Source organism: Corvus brachyrhynchos, unplaced genomic scaffold (assembly GCF_000691975.1).
Source record: "Corvus brachyrhynchos isolate BGI_N302 unplaced genomic scaffold, ASM69197v1 scaffold542, whole genome shotgun sequence".
Taxonomy (NCBI): domain Eukaryota; kingdom Metazoa; phylum Chordata; class Aves; order Passeriformes; family Corvidae; genus Corvus; species Corvus brachyrhynchos.
The window spans coordinates 113,000-129,896 of record NW_008236766.1 but is presented as its reverse complement, the minus strand read 5'-3'; the positions used below and the strand labels follow the sequence as shown (position 1 = coordinate 129,896).

Here is a 16,897-nt window from a genome sequence, read left to right as displayed (position 1 = left end):
TGGATGCAATTTTCCACTACCTTTGTGGGTAATAGGTTGTACAGTTATGTCTTCAAGTGTGTGAGAGTCCTGTGATAGAACAGCAGAATGGAACATAATATATAAAAAGCCAGTGAAGAAAAGAACCTCTGGTTTAGGAGACATTGAATGTGAGACAGAGATGAGTTTTCTTTCCTGGAAGTTCACCTTTAGTTACCACATTAGCAGGATGTGAAATTCAGTTTACACCTACGTAAAGGGGATCACACTGAGAAGGATGTGCTACTAAACCTTATTAAACCCACAGTATTTCACAATGTCTTCTGGAGTTTGAGGCTGGTTGGGATTCTTTTTCCCTCTTTTAGCTGAAATCTGAACCCGTTCATCCCTCAGTCTTTTCACAGAGAAAGCTTTCACCAGATTAGTAAATGGTAACCACTACCAGAGGGGTCTGACTGCATATTTTCTTCCTAGAAAGATGAATTGATCACAAAGCAAGGTGCAATGATGTTTGTGATCCTCCCACACTGCTGGTGGTAATTCTTTTGTTCACTTTGCACATGCAAGATAAAAATATATCTATGCAAGACTTGCATTTTGGGCACAAAGCAGAACTTCCCAAGTAATTTGAAGTTAGTCATCACCTAATGCAACGAGTGGGAAGGCATCATTGTTGTTTATTTTTTGTTTAGAGCTGCATCACAATGTCACTATGTGGGGAAAAAAAAAATTGCTTTCTTTCAAATCTTCTGTCATTTGATTCTTTTCTCAGCTGCTTACAAAGCTGCCAACTAAAGTAGTACTTACCATGAATACATTAGAGCAAAGTAAATTGGCACTTTCTGTAGAATGCAGCAATTTGCATTCCCCTCTCTTTCTGAGAGCAATCTGTATTACATTCTTCAGAGTTTCAATATTTTTCTCCCCCTAAGAGATTTCATCTTGTATTTCCTGGCACTTCAACCAGAAACTTGTCCATTAAGATAATTTTTCTTAATACTGATTTAACTTTCACTAACATATTTGCTCTTGTAATCAGCCTCATAATTATATTCTCATCTGTTTTTAAATTATTGCTTTTAAGTCTTTAGCTTGAGCAACTGAGGATGGAGTCAGTTCAGTCCCAGTGTATAACTTCCAACCAAAGCACTGCAGCAATATTTGCTTTCCTTTATGACATAATATCTTCTTTGGTGTCTTGACCAGCTTCTTTCAGCTTACTTCTCTAACTCTGTAATATTTCTTTTTGGGTCACCATCAGGTAATTGAAAGAAAAAACACCCATTTGCGTAAAGCTTGTACCCTGTGGCAATTTTTGTAAATAAAACCCCTAAGATGACAACTAACACAATCAAATGACAAGTGTTGGTGTTCAGTGATTTAGAGGGTTTGTTATGCTGAAGGTGCTGTGTCTCTGAAGTAGCCTGAGGGATATGAAAATGCAGCCTCATAGTCTGAAAAAATTTGTTTTGTGCCTGAAATCAGCTGGAGAACAACTTGAAGCTTTTGCAAAAACCAATTGTTCAGTGGGTGAACTGCATGAAAGTTCTGGTGGTTGTTTTCTTCCTCACTGTACAACTTCGACGGTGACAGACCCAGAATGAAAGGGAACTTTGCAAAATCTGCGTTTAACTTGAGAAATGCCTTTGTGTGTGATGTTGGATCTGTCAGAATATAATGTTAGGTCTGAGAAAGACTATCAGAGAAATGCAAAGGTGAAAGATCCACAGACTTTTGTACTACACATGTAATATATGCTTACCATGTAGCTTCTTGGGCTGTGTTGCTGTTTACTTGAGAATATCCTTATCTTGAAGTGGCTGCTGTTGCTAATGGCAAGATACTGGACTAGATGATCATTTGGTCTAATTAATTTGATGCTAACCATTCTCAGATTCATGGTAATTTTTGACTAAGAGAGTTGTGCGGTTTAATTTTACGCTTCTTGTTTTAGAGAGGGAGTGGGGAGAGAGGAAAATATAAGCATTTTTATACATATATATGCTATTTTAAAGAAAAATTTGGGACAAAACTCTGTGTGAAAAATTCAGTATCCCCCTTTTTTGAGCTCAATTCTGTAGGAACACTTGTGTACATATGGCATATTTTCTCTTTGCTGAAAAGAAAAAAATCCTAGATTCATACCTATATTTCCAGGGTAATAGGTGGAAAAACACCAATTGATTGAAAAATGTAAGTCATAAGAGGAAGAAATTGGTTCATCTCTAAGTGTTTTTAGTTACTGCATTAAGAATACACCAGCATACAGTAAAATATTTCGGCATAAGATTTTGGCACATCCTTCTATTGAAGGAAGATAAAATATAAGGTTGTTCCCTCTGTCTGTTCCAACATGATGCATTAACAGTGTGTCAACACAGCAGTAAAGGCTTTTACTGTGTATAATTGTAAAATAATGCCAATAGGTAAATGAGAAAAGGATGTTTGGGGAGCAATTTCTCGATCTTGCTTTTTGTAAAATAAACACCGCTTTAAAAAGAACGGCTTTGGGTTTTTGGATGACAGTAAAAGTGGTGCAGAATGCCAGAACACCGAAGCAACTGCACTGGAGCAGAGCACTAATCCACCTAGCACTATTGCTTTCCTTTGATGGTGATTAGAACCACATGCTCCAAAGGAAAATGCTTATAATGGGCAATTAAAGGATCTGCACATAGCAGGCTTTTTTTTTTTCCTGTCTGCCCTCCCTCCCCCAGTTGCCATAAATTACTGGTTGGCCTTTACTCTGACGTGCAAGTCTGACAAAACCTAGAAGGAACAGGAAATGACCTAAGTGTGGTTTTAGACAGTTTTTTTTTTCATTACCTACATAATAAGAAAAAACCCCTCTACTTTCTACCTTTTAGAACCTTTTTGAAACATTAAAAGATCTTAAAAAATATATATAAAAAGAAGATCAGATCAAATAAAACAGACAAGAATGGAGAACTTTCTACAGCAGACAAAGTAGAAGCTGTCCTGCTGGTACTCCTGGGTACAAAAGCAGAAGTAGCATGTCTTTTTAAAAACAACCAAATAAAACAAACATGTAAAAAAAGAAACAAAACCCCAGCCAAACAAAAAAGTATTTTTCTGCTTGCAGGGAGTAGCATTAGCTGTGGGAATAAGCTTGCTGCAGGCTTCTTTGAAGCTTTAGCGTACAGTGGGGCATTTTTGCTCTGTTTTTGTATCTGTGCTGAGGGCAAAGTTACTGAAAATAGTAATGAAGCTTGTGAAAACTCTAAAGGGACTTATTAAAGTTTACCTAGGTGCAGCTCTTGTCAAAGATTTGTATTTGTGGGGAGGATCAGGATACTGTGGAGTCTGGTGGAAACGTTATAGTAGGGAGACACCTGCATGTTCCAGTGTTGTTCTTACGTGTCCAGCCAAATAGATTGCAGGTGCTATTTAGTGTATAGAAGAGTGTTAATTAAAGCAATTAAGAAGAAGCAAATATCTTTTCACTGAAGGAAGATTTTAGGGCTCTTAAAAGAGCAAAAGTAATGTCTTTCATGAAAGAGTGCAGCAGAGTCAACAACTGAGTCGTTGGATAGGGGATATGACTGTTTCCGTCAGGATGTGTGTCCAAACCTCAGAACCATGAAAGCACACACAGCTTCTGTTCAAAGATTGTGGCTATCTGCAGACTTCACAACCCATTGGCCATTTTACAACCTTGGATAAATAAATTGTGTATAGAGTCAGGAAGTGATAAGTATTAGGGTTCCAAAAATACCCTCGTTTTTTCCCCTCTTCCATTTATTTTCATGGGAAGGTTTAGGGAGTAGAGAAAAACCATCATGATTCTTAATGCCCAGAGTATCCTGCTGGGGGCTGTATTTTGTCTTGATCACAACAATCTACTCAAGTGGCTGCTGTTTTGGCCTGCAAGATTTCACAACAGAACGTTGTCTGTGTTATCTAAATAATGCTGCCTCTACTTTGAGAGTCATTATTTGGTTGCATCACCTTTAGTTCATGCTGAATACAACTTAACTACTTCATAACATACTGTTTTTCAACATCTACCTGTTCTACAGAGAGGGAAAAGACCTCTAATAATAAATAAGACCTCCAGGACTTCTAGGTTGTATACTGCTGTGGGGGGTTTTTTTTGTGTTATTAAATTACATAGATAAAACATGGTAATTGATTGTAAGCTGCTACAAAAGACTAATCTAGAAATAAAAGCAATGGATCAATCCTGTTTGAAAGGCAGTCATGAAAAGAAATGGGTATGGACCGCAACCTTTCTCATATTTTACAATAAATTTGTTTCTCATCTAGTTGTAGAATTTGGCTTTTGAGTGAGGTGATTTTTCGAGGAGTTGATTTCTGAATCAAGTTGCTATGGTGTTGGTTTCATTGTTTAGTTAATTCTATGCTTCGTTGCTATGGAAATACTTATTTACGGAGCTAATGCCTAATGGTGTCAAACAGATGCTACTGGCAACTAGGAATCCTTTATATTTGATCAATGAAAGCCTCAGTCAGAAGTAGAAACTCAATTTTGTGCTCATTTTTCTCCATTAAAATTTTGGAGCATGGAATGGAATGGATGTCCTCAAATAGGACAAGTTTTCTTTTCTTTACAAGCATTAAAGCACACATTGAATCTCCTAAAAAGTATCATCAGTGAAACGAAATCCTATTTTATGTTCAGGGAATCATACGGCAATGTTACAAATGTTAACATTGTGTGTGGCCTTAGACAGTGTGCACATCTCAGCTTGGGGCATGGAGAATAGTGTTGGTTATATTTGACTTTTAAAATTGATTTTTAGATTTCTAAGCTCTGCAATATTTTTTTTTTTGTAGCTGTGTATTTTAAATCTCTGCATAAGCATTAGTGTTGTTCTTAGTACAACTTTTCACAAACAAATAATTCTGGAGTAACTAAGCTAATATGATTTTGTATTTTATAAGTTAAATTATTAGGAAAACATCACTGCAGTTACCTAGTAAAATATACTTTGAGTTCAACATTAGCATTTAAAAAAAAATGTTTAGAAATGCTTAGTGTACTTTTATAGTAATTTCAGTGGTTTATATCTTGACAAAAGTAAAATCCATAATCTTTTGTCATGCTTAAGCCTTTGGAAGTTGAAAATAACTCCTCAAACATAACTTTAGACAAATGGAGTTGTGGTATTTGTATAAAGAAGTTCTAAAAAACCTCCACCCTCCATGGCATCAACTCTTCTGAAAGACACCTCTATTCCAGGCCCTGGAACCGCTGGGTGCGCTGAGATAGGAAAGATAACCTTTTCAATGGAAAAGTAATTAAAAACAAAACCAACCCCCCTGAAGCCCTGCTGATTTGCCTTGACTGTCTTCTCCCATTCCTCATCTGTTTTTAGTTTATTTAGACCATGCACTTCTCAGAGGAGCACTTACTGCCTTTTACTTTGTGAAAAGTAACGTTGCCACGTTCCTGCTGCTGTTGGAGCTATAAGCTGTACTAGGAAAGGCCTCGGTTACTGTTACCTCGTGTATTTTTTTACGTGCTTCTGATGTTGCTAACAATGTGTGTTTTGCCAAAAGTGCCGTCCTTAAGCTTTGGTGATGGTTAGGTTTTTATTCTGGTGTTCAAATAGCAGGGCAACTCCTCTGAATTATATGGAAATATTGCTTTTATTCTTTGAGAAAACATAAGCCTGATGCCTGCTGTCAATTTTTCTCCGTATATCCACTAAGTGAGAAGTATTTAAGATCTCCTGAGATTTGACTGAACACCCATAGTACTGAATACAGTGTTAATTCTTCAGAACAGCAACTTTGGGCAGAATTTGTTGAGCTTTAACAACTTTTTTAGCCTTTAAAAAACCCCTTATTTTCAGTGACGCAAATTCCTTCTCTTGACACTCTTAGGCTGTTTTGAGTGACAAGTTTCAGTTTGACCTATGCTGGCTGATGATGGCCAAATTGGGAAAGGTCACTTGTACTTAAAGGGGTTTTGTAAGCTGGCTTGTCTTTTAACCGACTGAAATTTATTTCAGAGGCTAAATAGATTCAGTTATTACAGTTAAAAGTAATACAGTCCCCGACTGTTAAAGAACAAGGCATGGTGCATGTGTGGGTTTTTTCTTGGTTAGTTTTTTTCTATTTGAAGCTATTTTCTACTGAAGCTGTCCTTCAAACCCCTGATCAGCTTGTATCAGTGATACAAAACCAGGAGAGTGTGTTCATGGCTCTCTGGATAAGCTGGGAAAACTCTGCGGTTGGACTCAGGCTGATATGAGAACTTCTCCTCCAAGCTGACTGGCAATTTCCTATGCATATTTCTGGTGGGAATGGCTATAGACTTCTTACCTTTCAGAAGTTCATCTGCAACATTAGAGCCCACTGCAGTTTGATTTTCAGAGGAGCTCCCAAACGTGCGATTGCTGTGATGTTGCCACTGACAATGGATGCTCAAAGCCCAAGTGTGTGAATTACTAAGCAGAGGTCTAAGCTGCAGCTTGGAACTTTTATGACTCAAGTCCATCCTAGATAAGGTGTTTCTTGATGGAGGAGGTGAGGGAAGAACGTTATGTGCAATGGATTACAAAATCTTAGTATTACAGATTACAGATCTTTCTGCAACAAGTCTCATGGTTGCAAAATCAGAAATTGCTGAGCCTCTGCAAAAGACCTATTTTAAGGTCTCTTGGTCTGTTCACAGTAGGTCAAAATAAATGGTGTCTTTTCACTCCTGTTGTAATATCAATGCGATATTTGTAACTTTTGTTGAAGTACAGTAATGAAAAAAAGCTTCGACTGCTAAGCTCTCAACAAAAAATAATGCCAGAAATGCTGCTTGTTTAGTATTCCAGATTTAGCTTCCAAGGCATGGAGTTAGGCTACTTAAACTAAGTCTGGTAGGTAGTGAGACAAAGTACAATTTCCTTAGTGCTAAGGAGAAAATTATTCTTTAAACAGAGAAATAGAATTTATCAGCTGTTAACCTTTAAAATAGTCACCCTCCTTGTCTTTCAAACCCTGTCAATTCTGCAGAAGGTATATTAAGGAATATTCTGCTGCTTTCTGCTCCTTTCTCCCGAAATTGTTTTTTGTGGGGGAGGCTTTCTGGATTTTGAGTGCCACCTTGTGGTGCGTTCTCAGCACCTAAGGAAAGGTAACCCTCCTTTCACTACTGACCTGCAAGGATTTGCTTAGTGTAGAGATGTACCAAGTCGGATTTACCGTGGAAAAATATTCATTGTTTAGAGATTTGCACTTTTTTCCAGTTGTGCTTAGCAGAAGAGATTGCTACTTTATACCTATAATTCTCATCAGTTCATTTTAATTACTTTGATGTGTGGCACACGGAGTGACCCCTGAAAATGTGACAGACCGTGGTAGCCTGCTAGCTGTGTTGATATACTGCTCTGTCTTCTCTCAGGAGATATGGCTTCTAATTAATGGTGATATATCATGAATTAAAGAAAAATCTGATAGCAAAGTACATGTAAACTGAAGTTCTGTTTATTTCAAAACTGTTTTAGTGTCTTTGCTGTAAAATTGGTATCAGTGGAGAAGCTTAAATCTTCTGGTTTAAATGACAACAGAAAATTTTCAGTGATGAATCCAAGCTGTGAAATTTTTCATTTAAGTAAAACTGCATAAAATTATGCCCTGCCATTTAAAATATCAAACCATTATTTGCATTGAAAGTAGATTGGAAGATTTTTCTGCCTTTTGTATACTGGGTGAGCATGGGTCACAAGAGCCTATCTATTTACCATAGTGGGACTAAAACCAAAAGGAAGGTTTTCAACCTCTTTAGTCACAAAGGTGGACCCCCGAAATTGTAGCTTATGTGAGCATATGTACATGTACATGTGGCTTAAAGGATGAATAAAGGAGTTGCAGTAAAATGTTTGGTACAGAAATTTTCTGGAGTTAGCAAGAAGTTTATTGGTTTGGTTTTTTGTTCGTTTGTTATGTTTTTAAAATTATTATTATGAGCTCGTTTGCAACAAATAAATAAAATTAGCTAACATACCACATATTTAAAAGAAAAATAAAATAGTCCAAGAGGGAAACCTCTTTTCTGTCCCCTAATGGAGGCTGCAAGATCGCGAGCGAGCTGACGCAACTCAGCGGCCCATTAGTATCAAAGGTTACTAACACAACTAACAAAACCCATGTGGACAGCTGATCTTTGGTGCTGATTGAGTCAAAAGTTAATGAAGCAGATTAATGCAGTCTCTGTGTGCGAGGACAGAATGAAACCAAAAGATCTACTGATGTTCAATGCAGTACAGAAATGTCAATTTAGAAAGAGAAACCTCACAATGAAGAAAATTTAAAAAAAAAACCACTTAAACAAACAAATGAAAAACCACCCCAGTCTGACAATATGTTGCTAAAACCAAATGCGTCGTGGCAAAGTGGGTATGGCCAGAGAATGTTGGTCATTATCTTACTGTTTGTCAGTGACAGACAGTAAAAAAAAAACAAAACAAAAAGACATGGTAGCTAGATTAGTCACTTAGAAAAAACCCCAAACTCTCAAATACTTAAATTCTTAATTCTTGATTTTGATCTGCTTGCTTTACTCAGTATCACCCAGTATGATTTTTTGACAGAGCACAACTTACTCCCAGTCCAAGCACATGCTTCGAGGTAAATCTCTTCAGTTTTCCTAGAAGTGGATGTCATAACTACTAACTTTAAGCATAGTTTAGTGGTATCTCTGTGAAGATAACTGAAGAGAAAAAAAGCCTTTAAGTGCCTCCCTTGCCTGGGCACTGCTGACACGTCCCCACCTGTGTTTCTTTTTCGACACTTTCTGCACCTTCTTCTGGACAAGCTCCAGACTGGAACATTGTGTTTTCTCCGTGGAAGAGCTGTTAGTCCCAGAGGAACAAAAGCATACCTAGATCTCACCTGTAAAAATAAGCAGAAGAGCTTCCAGGATTGCAAGATATGAACTACCAAGCGGGGTATTGGCATGTTATTTGTGCTCTGTAGCTACGCAAAAGAGTGAAAAGCTATGTTTAATTTGTGAGTACGCATTTTGCAAATGAATTAATTTATCAGAGAATAGTTAGAATCTGTCTAGAAGTCATGAAGACTGAAAGCTTTTGAAACAGAACAGACATCTGAATTTCATTTCTTGTATGTTGTTTTCATTTTTTGTCAGTATAGAAGACAAATTAAGTGAGTGCTGTTGACGTACTTGAAGCTGATAGCATCTTCAAATTGTGTTGCTGACGTTCTCTTGTGGGTTTGGTGGGTTTAGTGAGGTTATTCAGAACATGGAGCTTTGTAGCCATGTTCAAGCAAAGCCTAAAAAAACCTCCTGCAAGAAAATGTTTTTTAAAATACCAATTTTTAACCTAAGATATTGGAGAGATTTTTGCCCCCTTTAAAAGTACATTATTTAATGTAATGCTTTCTGCACTGTATTTACAAAAAATTGCTACTGTTTGAATGATTCTGGAAAGAAAAAAATATATTTGAGGTTTTAGGCTAGATTTGCTTTTGTAAGTTGAGGTGAATAGGAGCAGGAAAGCACTGTCACCACCAAATGGAGTGTGTATGTTAAACGATTTATAAGCAATCCAAAAATATTGAAATAAGGCCGTATTATTCTGTCATCACAATATCTCTGTTGCATGCAATTTCTTCAAACTCTTCTTTAGGGCTTTTGCTGGGTAGCATTAACCAAGAATATGGCCCAAATTACATATGAAAAGATGAAGGGAGAAACATTTCTCATTGCACCACACAATCAAGATTTATGCCATTGCTGTTTTTCAGCATTAGCATATCATCTATTAATCTTTTTTTAATTATTATTTTTTTTTTAATCTTTACAGATGATACTTTGGGATTGGGATTTGAAGCAATGGTACAAGCCCTATTACCAGGTCAGTATATTATTAATTTAATTGGGGGTTTGTAAAATGTGATTGAGTACAGAGTTCACTGTAAACTGTCAAATTTCAGTTTTCTGTTGATGTTATATTTGCCTAATTTTACCCTCTGTCTCTTACATTGTAGTAAGCTCTCGTTGTTCCTGTTCAGAGAATTATGCAAACTTAAAACAAATCACTTTTTTTTGGACAATTTTTTAATAATTTCTTTCAGTAGAATCAGGGTTAATAAAAATGATGAGGCTGTGGAAATTGTACCTCTGTAAGGGGCTCCAGCAGTTTGACTGCCAAAATTTGTTGATATTGTTGGAATAAATAGAATACTAAGTTTAATGCTGAGATAAATAGAGATTAAAAAATTCAGAACAGATTTTAAATAGAAAAAAATAAACTGAAAGCTAATGTTGAGTTGTGAATTACTTTTTATTTGTGTGATAAAAACCTGCAGAAACTGCTGTCTGAATGTCTAGATGTATATATTTCCTTTGAAAGAAAAATGTTGCATTAATTTTTTAAAATTTATTTTTAAAAATTCGCAATACTTATTTAAAATAAAGTATACCATGAAGTCTTTTGACATGTTAATAGTTTGCAACACTTCCATCTATTCCAGGGTGCTGGCAGTGGAAATGGAGTTGATCTCTCAGTGCTGAACGAGGCTCGGAACATGCTCACAGAGCTCCTGAGTGACCCATCTCTTCCACCACATGTGATCTGTTCCCTTCGAAGCATTAACAGTCTCATTGGTGCTTTCTCAGGAGCATGCAGGCCAAAGGCCAGCCCATTCACACCATTTCCTGGCTTGAAAAAGACCGGAAGCTGCTCAAGGTCAAATGGCTTTCATTTTCATTCACGTATATGTTGCAATTAAACAAAAATAAATAGATAAAGAAAAATTCATCTGGAAAGAATGCTCCTGTATGTGTAGTAGGTTCTCTACTGAGTACCCGTGGACAATGTTTAAGGTTGAAAGAGAGCAGCTGTGAAAACACATTGAATGAAATCGAGATAGGTACCAAAATGCAAATTTAAGTGGTTGATGGATAGACAGGTACAAGCACTGGTCTGCACCCTGACAACATCATTCCTCAAAATAACAGCAAATATAAACTGAAGATGTTACAGTCTCATGATATGGGACAAACAGGGCTGCTTTTGATTCTTCCACATTCTTTATCTAACTATTACTGTCAGATTGGCTTTTTCATTGACCTTTCTTCCCCAAGAAATTTGCTCTTGTGGACAGCAAACCAGCCATCAGCCAGAAGCAAATCAGCTATGTCAAAGGAAAAGTTCCCTTTTCTCTTCAACAAATTACTTTTTGTAAAATCCGCAGTCACTTCTCCATTACCCTGCGTTAGCAAGTGAAAGCAAAAATGTAGTTACTACATGATACACTAAGGAATGTGGTGGAAAAACATCACAATATAGAAACTCAGCTGCAGAGCACCAGAGCCAGTAATTCCAGCCCAGTACTGACAGCTTGAGGCTGTTCATTGTGGAGGCTGCTCTGGAACATGCCCTTGAGGTGTTTACCTTTCCAGGAAGTGGGAGGCTTGGCCCAAACTGATCGTCTTACTGGCTTAGTATTTTGGAGCCAGATTCAGATCGTGAAATGTCTGTTGGGAGCCATATTTTTGGGGAAAAAACTCAGTGTCTGCAGGTTACTCTGGTGGAAGATCCTGCAGAATCACTGCAGTATGAAATTCTTCAGAATGTCACATGGATACCTGCAGAAATCAGTTGGACAGGGATCACAGTCATTCAGGATGTTTTTCTTTGTGGATTTCTTTAAAAGCCACTAAGGATTTGTATACCTTTTGTTTTTTAAAATTTCTTTATAGCTAGTCAAAATAGTGTGAAATGAAAAGTATTCATTGCTGGGGACGAGTTATGAAGACTATGTGAGATTGAAAGGATATGTTTTTTCACAGCTATTCTCTTTTTCTCCTTCCGAAAAGTAACTTTTCCCTCAAATTTTGGGGGGTTTCTGTATAGAAATTTTCCTAGGGCTTGCCACTATCATTCAATGATTTTTTGGCTTTGGTGTATGTTTAAGAGTAAAGCCCAAGTATTTCCCCCTATGTGTTACTGCAAGAGAAAAATTTCTTTTTCTTCCAAAAAGCAGGTAAGTGAGCACAAACTCCAAAGAAAATAATATGAAAGTATTTCTTCAAAATGGGCTCTCTTGAAAGGTTCCCATTCTCTCTTTCCCTGACTCGGAATATAAAAGGTCTCCTCCATGAGTTTTTTTTGCTGATTATGTACATCTTTATTTCTCTTCCCTGACTGGCTTCCAAAGTTGGTTCAGTTATAATTTTCAAGTTGATTGAGGGGGTCATCAAGTTGATCAGAGGGACGGAGCACCTCTCCTACAAGGAAAGGTTGAGAGAATTGGATTTGTTCAGCCTGGAGAAGGCTTTGGGGTGACCTAATTGTGGTCTTCCAGTACCTGAAAGGAGCCTGCAGGAAAGGTGGAGAGGGATTATTTACATGAGCATGTAGTGACAGGACAAGGGGGAATGGCTTCAAACTGAAAGAGGGCCGGGTTAGATTGGATATTAGGCCAGGTTGGATGGCACTCTGAGCAACCTGGTCTAGGGAAAGGTGCTCCTGTCCACAGCAGGGTGGGTGGAACTAGAGGATCTTTAAGGTCCCTTCCAACACAAGCTGTTCTATGATTCAGTGGTGAGCTGCCTGTTCTCCTTGATAGGAAAGGAATTAAAAACAAGGAAAGAATGCAACTGAAACTGGGCTTCAGACCTTGGGCTGGTCATAACTGGTTATCTAACACTAGCCTTTTCCCTTGGGTTTCTAGGAAGCATGAACTGCCCAGTACTCAGAAAAATTAAAAAGAAAGAAAGAAAATTAATTCTGTCACAAAAAATGTTGCAAGGCTGCTCTGTGAGAGAAACACTTTCCACTGTCATCATGACTGTCCCTAGAGTGTCCCCAGCTCTCCTAGTGTATGGCAGCAGAATGCTTGCCGGATGGGTGGATTGCTGCTGTTATTATCAGTCATGATTTGAACAGTTTTCACAATTTAGGGAAATAAAAGTTGTCTAGGCAAACCCCTGAGTATTCATATCTCTTGTCTCTTGTTGCCCTTGGAAGACCCCCACCTGGAGTAAGATACCACACCTGTGGCAAGATACCACGTCAGCTGTTTCACTATAAAAATAAGCAATAAATAGCCCTTACAAACCATAAATAAGATTTTAACGTCTGTTTTAACTTCCATGGGTTTTAACCATGGCCAAATTACTCCACAGGGATTAACTAGCAGGAGCAGCCTGCCAACCCCACAGCTGAGACGATCTTCAGGAGTTTCTGGCTTGTCACCTATAGAATCAACATCATCTAGATGGGAACGGAGTAACATTAGCAAGAGATCCCATCAGGAGTATAACACACCAAGGTAAGCACTGAACAGCATTTTAAGGGCAATAATAGTGCTGGAACTTGGCAGAAGTATTTGAGGTAAAGTCTTGTGAATTAAGTCTCCAAATTCTGCCAGCATAAACTGGAAAAGTTAATTATGTACTATGCTTTGTAACTCGGGTTGATCTTAAGTAGAAATCAGGTCATTTTGAGGTTAAATAGTCTGCTCTGTCATAATAAGTAGGCCTTTGAGTAGGAAATGAAAAAAAGGTCCAACATACATGATTGCAAAACAAACTAGTTTAGTGTCTAAACTTGTACTGACTTCCTCCTTCTTTTTATTTAAAATATGTATCACTTGCCAACTTCCATATACCCATGTATAACTAAAATGTGAGACAATTTTCTTGTGGTTGGGAGCCACTGTTTTGTGTATTACAATGTTTATTGTTCCTCCAGTCATCAAGCAAGATGTGAAACAGATTAAGGCAGTCATCTCTTCTCTTCTTGTTAATCAATATGGTACAAAGAGAGCTTTTATTTCCAGAGTTGAGATAACATTCTGAATTAGGATTAAAATAAATGGTTTTTTTTCTTTTTGTGTTAAGTTGTATATTAGTGAAAATTCGCACATTTAATTTTATTAAATGTATGAATGTGTATATCTTTGCTCTGGAAATCTGTAAAAATGGGTGGAGTTCTGCTTTCATTGGTTTTCTTGGTTTTTTAATTTTTTTGTGTTTTTTGTTTGTTTTTGTTTTGTTTGGGGGTTTTTGTTGTTTTTTTTCTTTAAATGGTTCTACATAGGTCATAAGGAAAGTATAACAGATGCATTTTTAAAAAAGAAAATGTGAGTTAAGCTGATAACCGCTAATTATTAGTAGAGGATGGAAATTCATATACACACATGCAAGAATTTACTTGTCAGTATTATATTTAATTTTAAAGTGAACCATTTAAATAATCTGGCCCAGTGTTTTTCTTCTCCTTGAGTAAAATATGAGCTTTAAGTTTTTACGTTGTAAAACTTAATTGTGGGTTGTGTATAAAGCACAATTGAATGTTCTAATATGAGCACTGGTAATCATGTAAAGATTATATTTTGATGCTGATTTGGTTGCCAGTGTCCAGACAAACCTCCTCAGTTGTATCCTCGGGAAATAACCAGGGACCAGAGAAATTGCTTCAAGCTTAGCAACCATGGGATTTCAATCTGAGGCCCAGCCCTCCTGCTGCAGTCTCAATGTATATTTACAGAGGGTTTCCTTACTTTCCTTACTGTTCAAAAGCAGCTCTTGGGAGCATCTGTTTTATTTGTATGCAGATTTTTTGATGTGGTTTCTCATTCAAACACTAGCTCAAAATGTAAAGAAGTTCTTCCTCATGTTGAGGTGAAACTTCTCATGTTCTGGTTTATGGCCATCGCTCCTCATCCTCTTTCTGGGTGCCACTGAAGAGAATCTGGCACCATCCTCTTAGCCCACCTTTGAGATATTTATATGCACTGATGAGATCCCCTTTCAGCCTTCTCTGGACTAAACAGGCCCAGCTTCTGCAGTTTCTCCTCATAAGGGAGATGCTCCAGACCCTTCATCCCCTTTGTGGCTTCTGCTGGACCCTCTCCAGTGGGTGTAGATACACAGAAACAAATCCATGTTTATTCTTTAACTCATTTTTCATATTCATATATTTAAACTAGTGATGGGAGATCAAGTATTATTTCTGTATTGGACTTTTTTTGCAATCGGCTTAAGAAAGATTAAATCTGTTTTGGTAAATACTGCTTTCCCCTCCTGAAGAGAAATAGTTTTAAATTAACTATTTTCACGTTGAAGTGCGCATATGCAATTATTTTTAGTTGCATATTACATTTCTGCTCACTAAAGCAAATAGAATTTTAAATTATGGCATGAAATTTCGTCTCTGCAACAGCAGATGGCAGAATTGAGCAATTGAGTTGAACGATTTGGCCACTGAAGCAAAATATGATTCGATGTCAAAAATAGCTTTGGTTTTAAGTTTATACTAAATAAAATAATTAATTGAATATGCAAAATTTATTTGAAAACCGCTGTGGCTGTGTGAGGTTCTCAGTGTGTTTCCAAAGTAATCAATCCTCAGATCTGTTCGGAAACAGCCTGCTTCAAATGTTCAAGGAAAGTAGCATGTTAGAAAGTAAAACCTATCACACATAGTCTGAGTATATTTATTGTGTCATTTTAGGACTGTGTAAAGTTTTTTGTTGCTTTCAGTCAGTACACAGCAGTTTTTATTTCATGTGATTGACATATTTTCTAGCTGGTCTTGAATTTGCCTGCTTTGTAGTATTCTCTCTTTCTTGAATGGTGGTGGACATGTCACAGGGCAGTATACCTATTTTAAAAGGATTTTATTTAATAAAAATGGAAGAAAAACTAGGAAAGACATAAAAAAAAATTCTTACTGTTTTTTTTCTTTTCAGCCAAGGATCTCACTCAAATGGGTCTTTTGGTGCAAACTTGCTGACAATACCAAAGCAAAGATCATCCTCTGTGACACTGACCCATCACATGGGTCCCAGACGAGCAGGTAAGACCACGCAATTTGTACAGTAACAAGATGGTACATCAAGGGGTTTTTCATCAGAACACAGCACTAAAATAACATTAGTATGTCCCTTGTTGTTTAAATCCAGTCTTGGTAAACAGCAACAACTTCACTGTCATCTGAACCCCATGCAATGTTTGTTTTGGAAGGTGCTTCTCCCGGCCTGAGTCCCGTGGGGTCACCGAGTCACGGATCTGTCTCCAGTGGGGCTTTCAGCAACTGGTCACCTGTCGAGTTCCCTGACACTGCTGATTTCCTCACAAAACCAAGCATTAATATACACAAGGCTCCAGGACACACATCTAGCTCTCCAGATTTTCAGCAGCCAGTTAAAACACCTGTAGGTTATATGTGCAGCAGGTACTGTAAACTCTGTTATAGTTTCAGTCACTTCATATCTGTTGAGAGGAATGCAATTAAAATGAAAACCAAAACCAAAAAAAAGCAAAAAAATAAAGCAAGACCTGTGCACCTACTAGGATTGAAAAAGGCATAAGATCTCAAAATAATCTGTAACTGTTATCCAGGGGAGAATAAAGAATGCTGAATGTATGTCACTGCTTTGCCATGGCCCATCCTTCTCAGCAGCTGTTTTGTAGAGGAACAATATTCTATGGAATTTTAGAAAAGGAGGGTTTCTTACTTGGGAATTGAAGTCTGTGTTTCTGAATACCCTCTTAGTTATGAGCTCTACTTTATTAATTCAGAGGTCTAAGTCTGGGGGAGGTGATGGTTGATTGTTATCCAAGGACAGACTAAACCTATGTGTGCCAAATTTAAGAGAAAACACTAAGGTCAGTTGTTGAAGAAATCTTCACAAGCCTTTTTTTTAAAAAGTAATCTGCAGATATTTTTCAGTAGAAGACAGCAGTAGCAAAAGAAGAAAGTTACTGAATGTTGTAAATATTTTTCATGTATTCTGTAAGCTGTGGACGTCAGATACTCAAGCCTGTTCCAATACCAGAACCAGAATTTGCAGAATACAGAGACAGAAAATCAGGTGGGATTTCGAAATAGACAAATACTTGATATCAACTTGCTGCTTTTTTTTTGAAAGCCAGTTAAATTAAAATTTTATTATTTCT

At 37.3% G+C, this 16,897-nt stretch overlaps 1 protein-coding gene across 1 annotated transcript in view; it reads left to right on the top strand.

Annotated features, from left to right (window-relative positions):
* Positions 1 to 16,897, top strand: part of PDE3B (phosphodiesterase 3B) — an 88,444-nt gene that overhangs the window by 59,731 nt on the left and 11,816 nt on the right. The window contains 7 exon segments of the mRNA XM_008644883.2: positions 9,789 to 9,839; positions 10,459 to 10,645; positions 10,648 to 10,673; positions 13,118 to 13,263; positions 15,688 to 15,794; positions 15,962 to 16,172; positions 16,739 to 16,812. Coding sequence (XP_008643105.1) covers positions 9,789 to 9,839; positions 10,459 to 10,645; positions 10,648 to 10,673; positions 13,118 to 13,263; positions 15,688 to 15,794; positions 15,962 to 16,172; positions 16,739 to 16,812 — 802 coding nt within the window.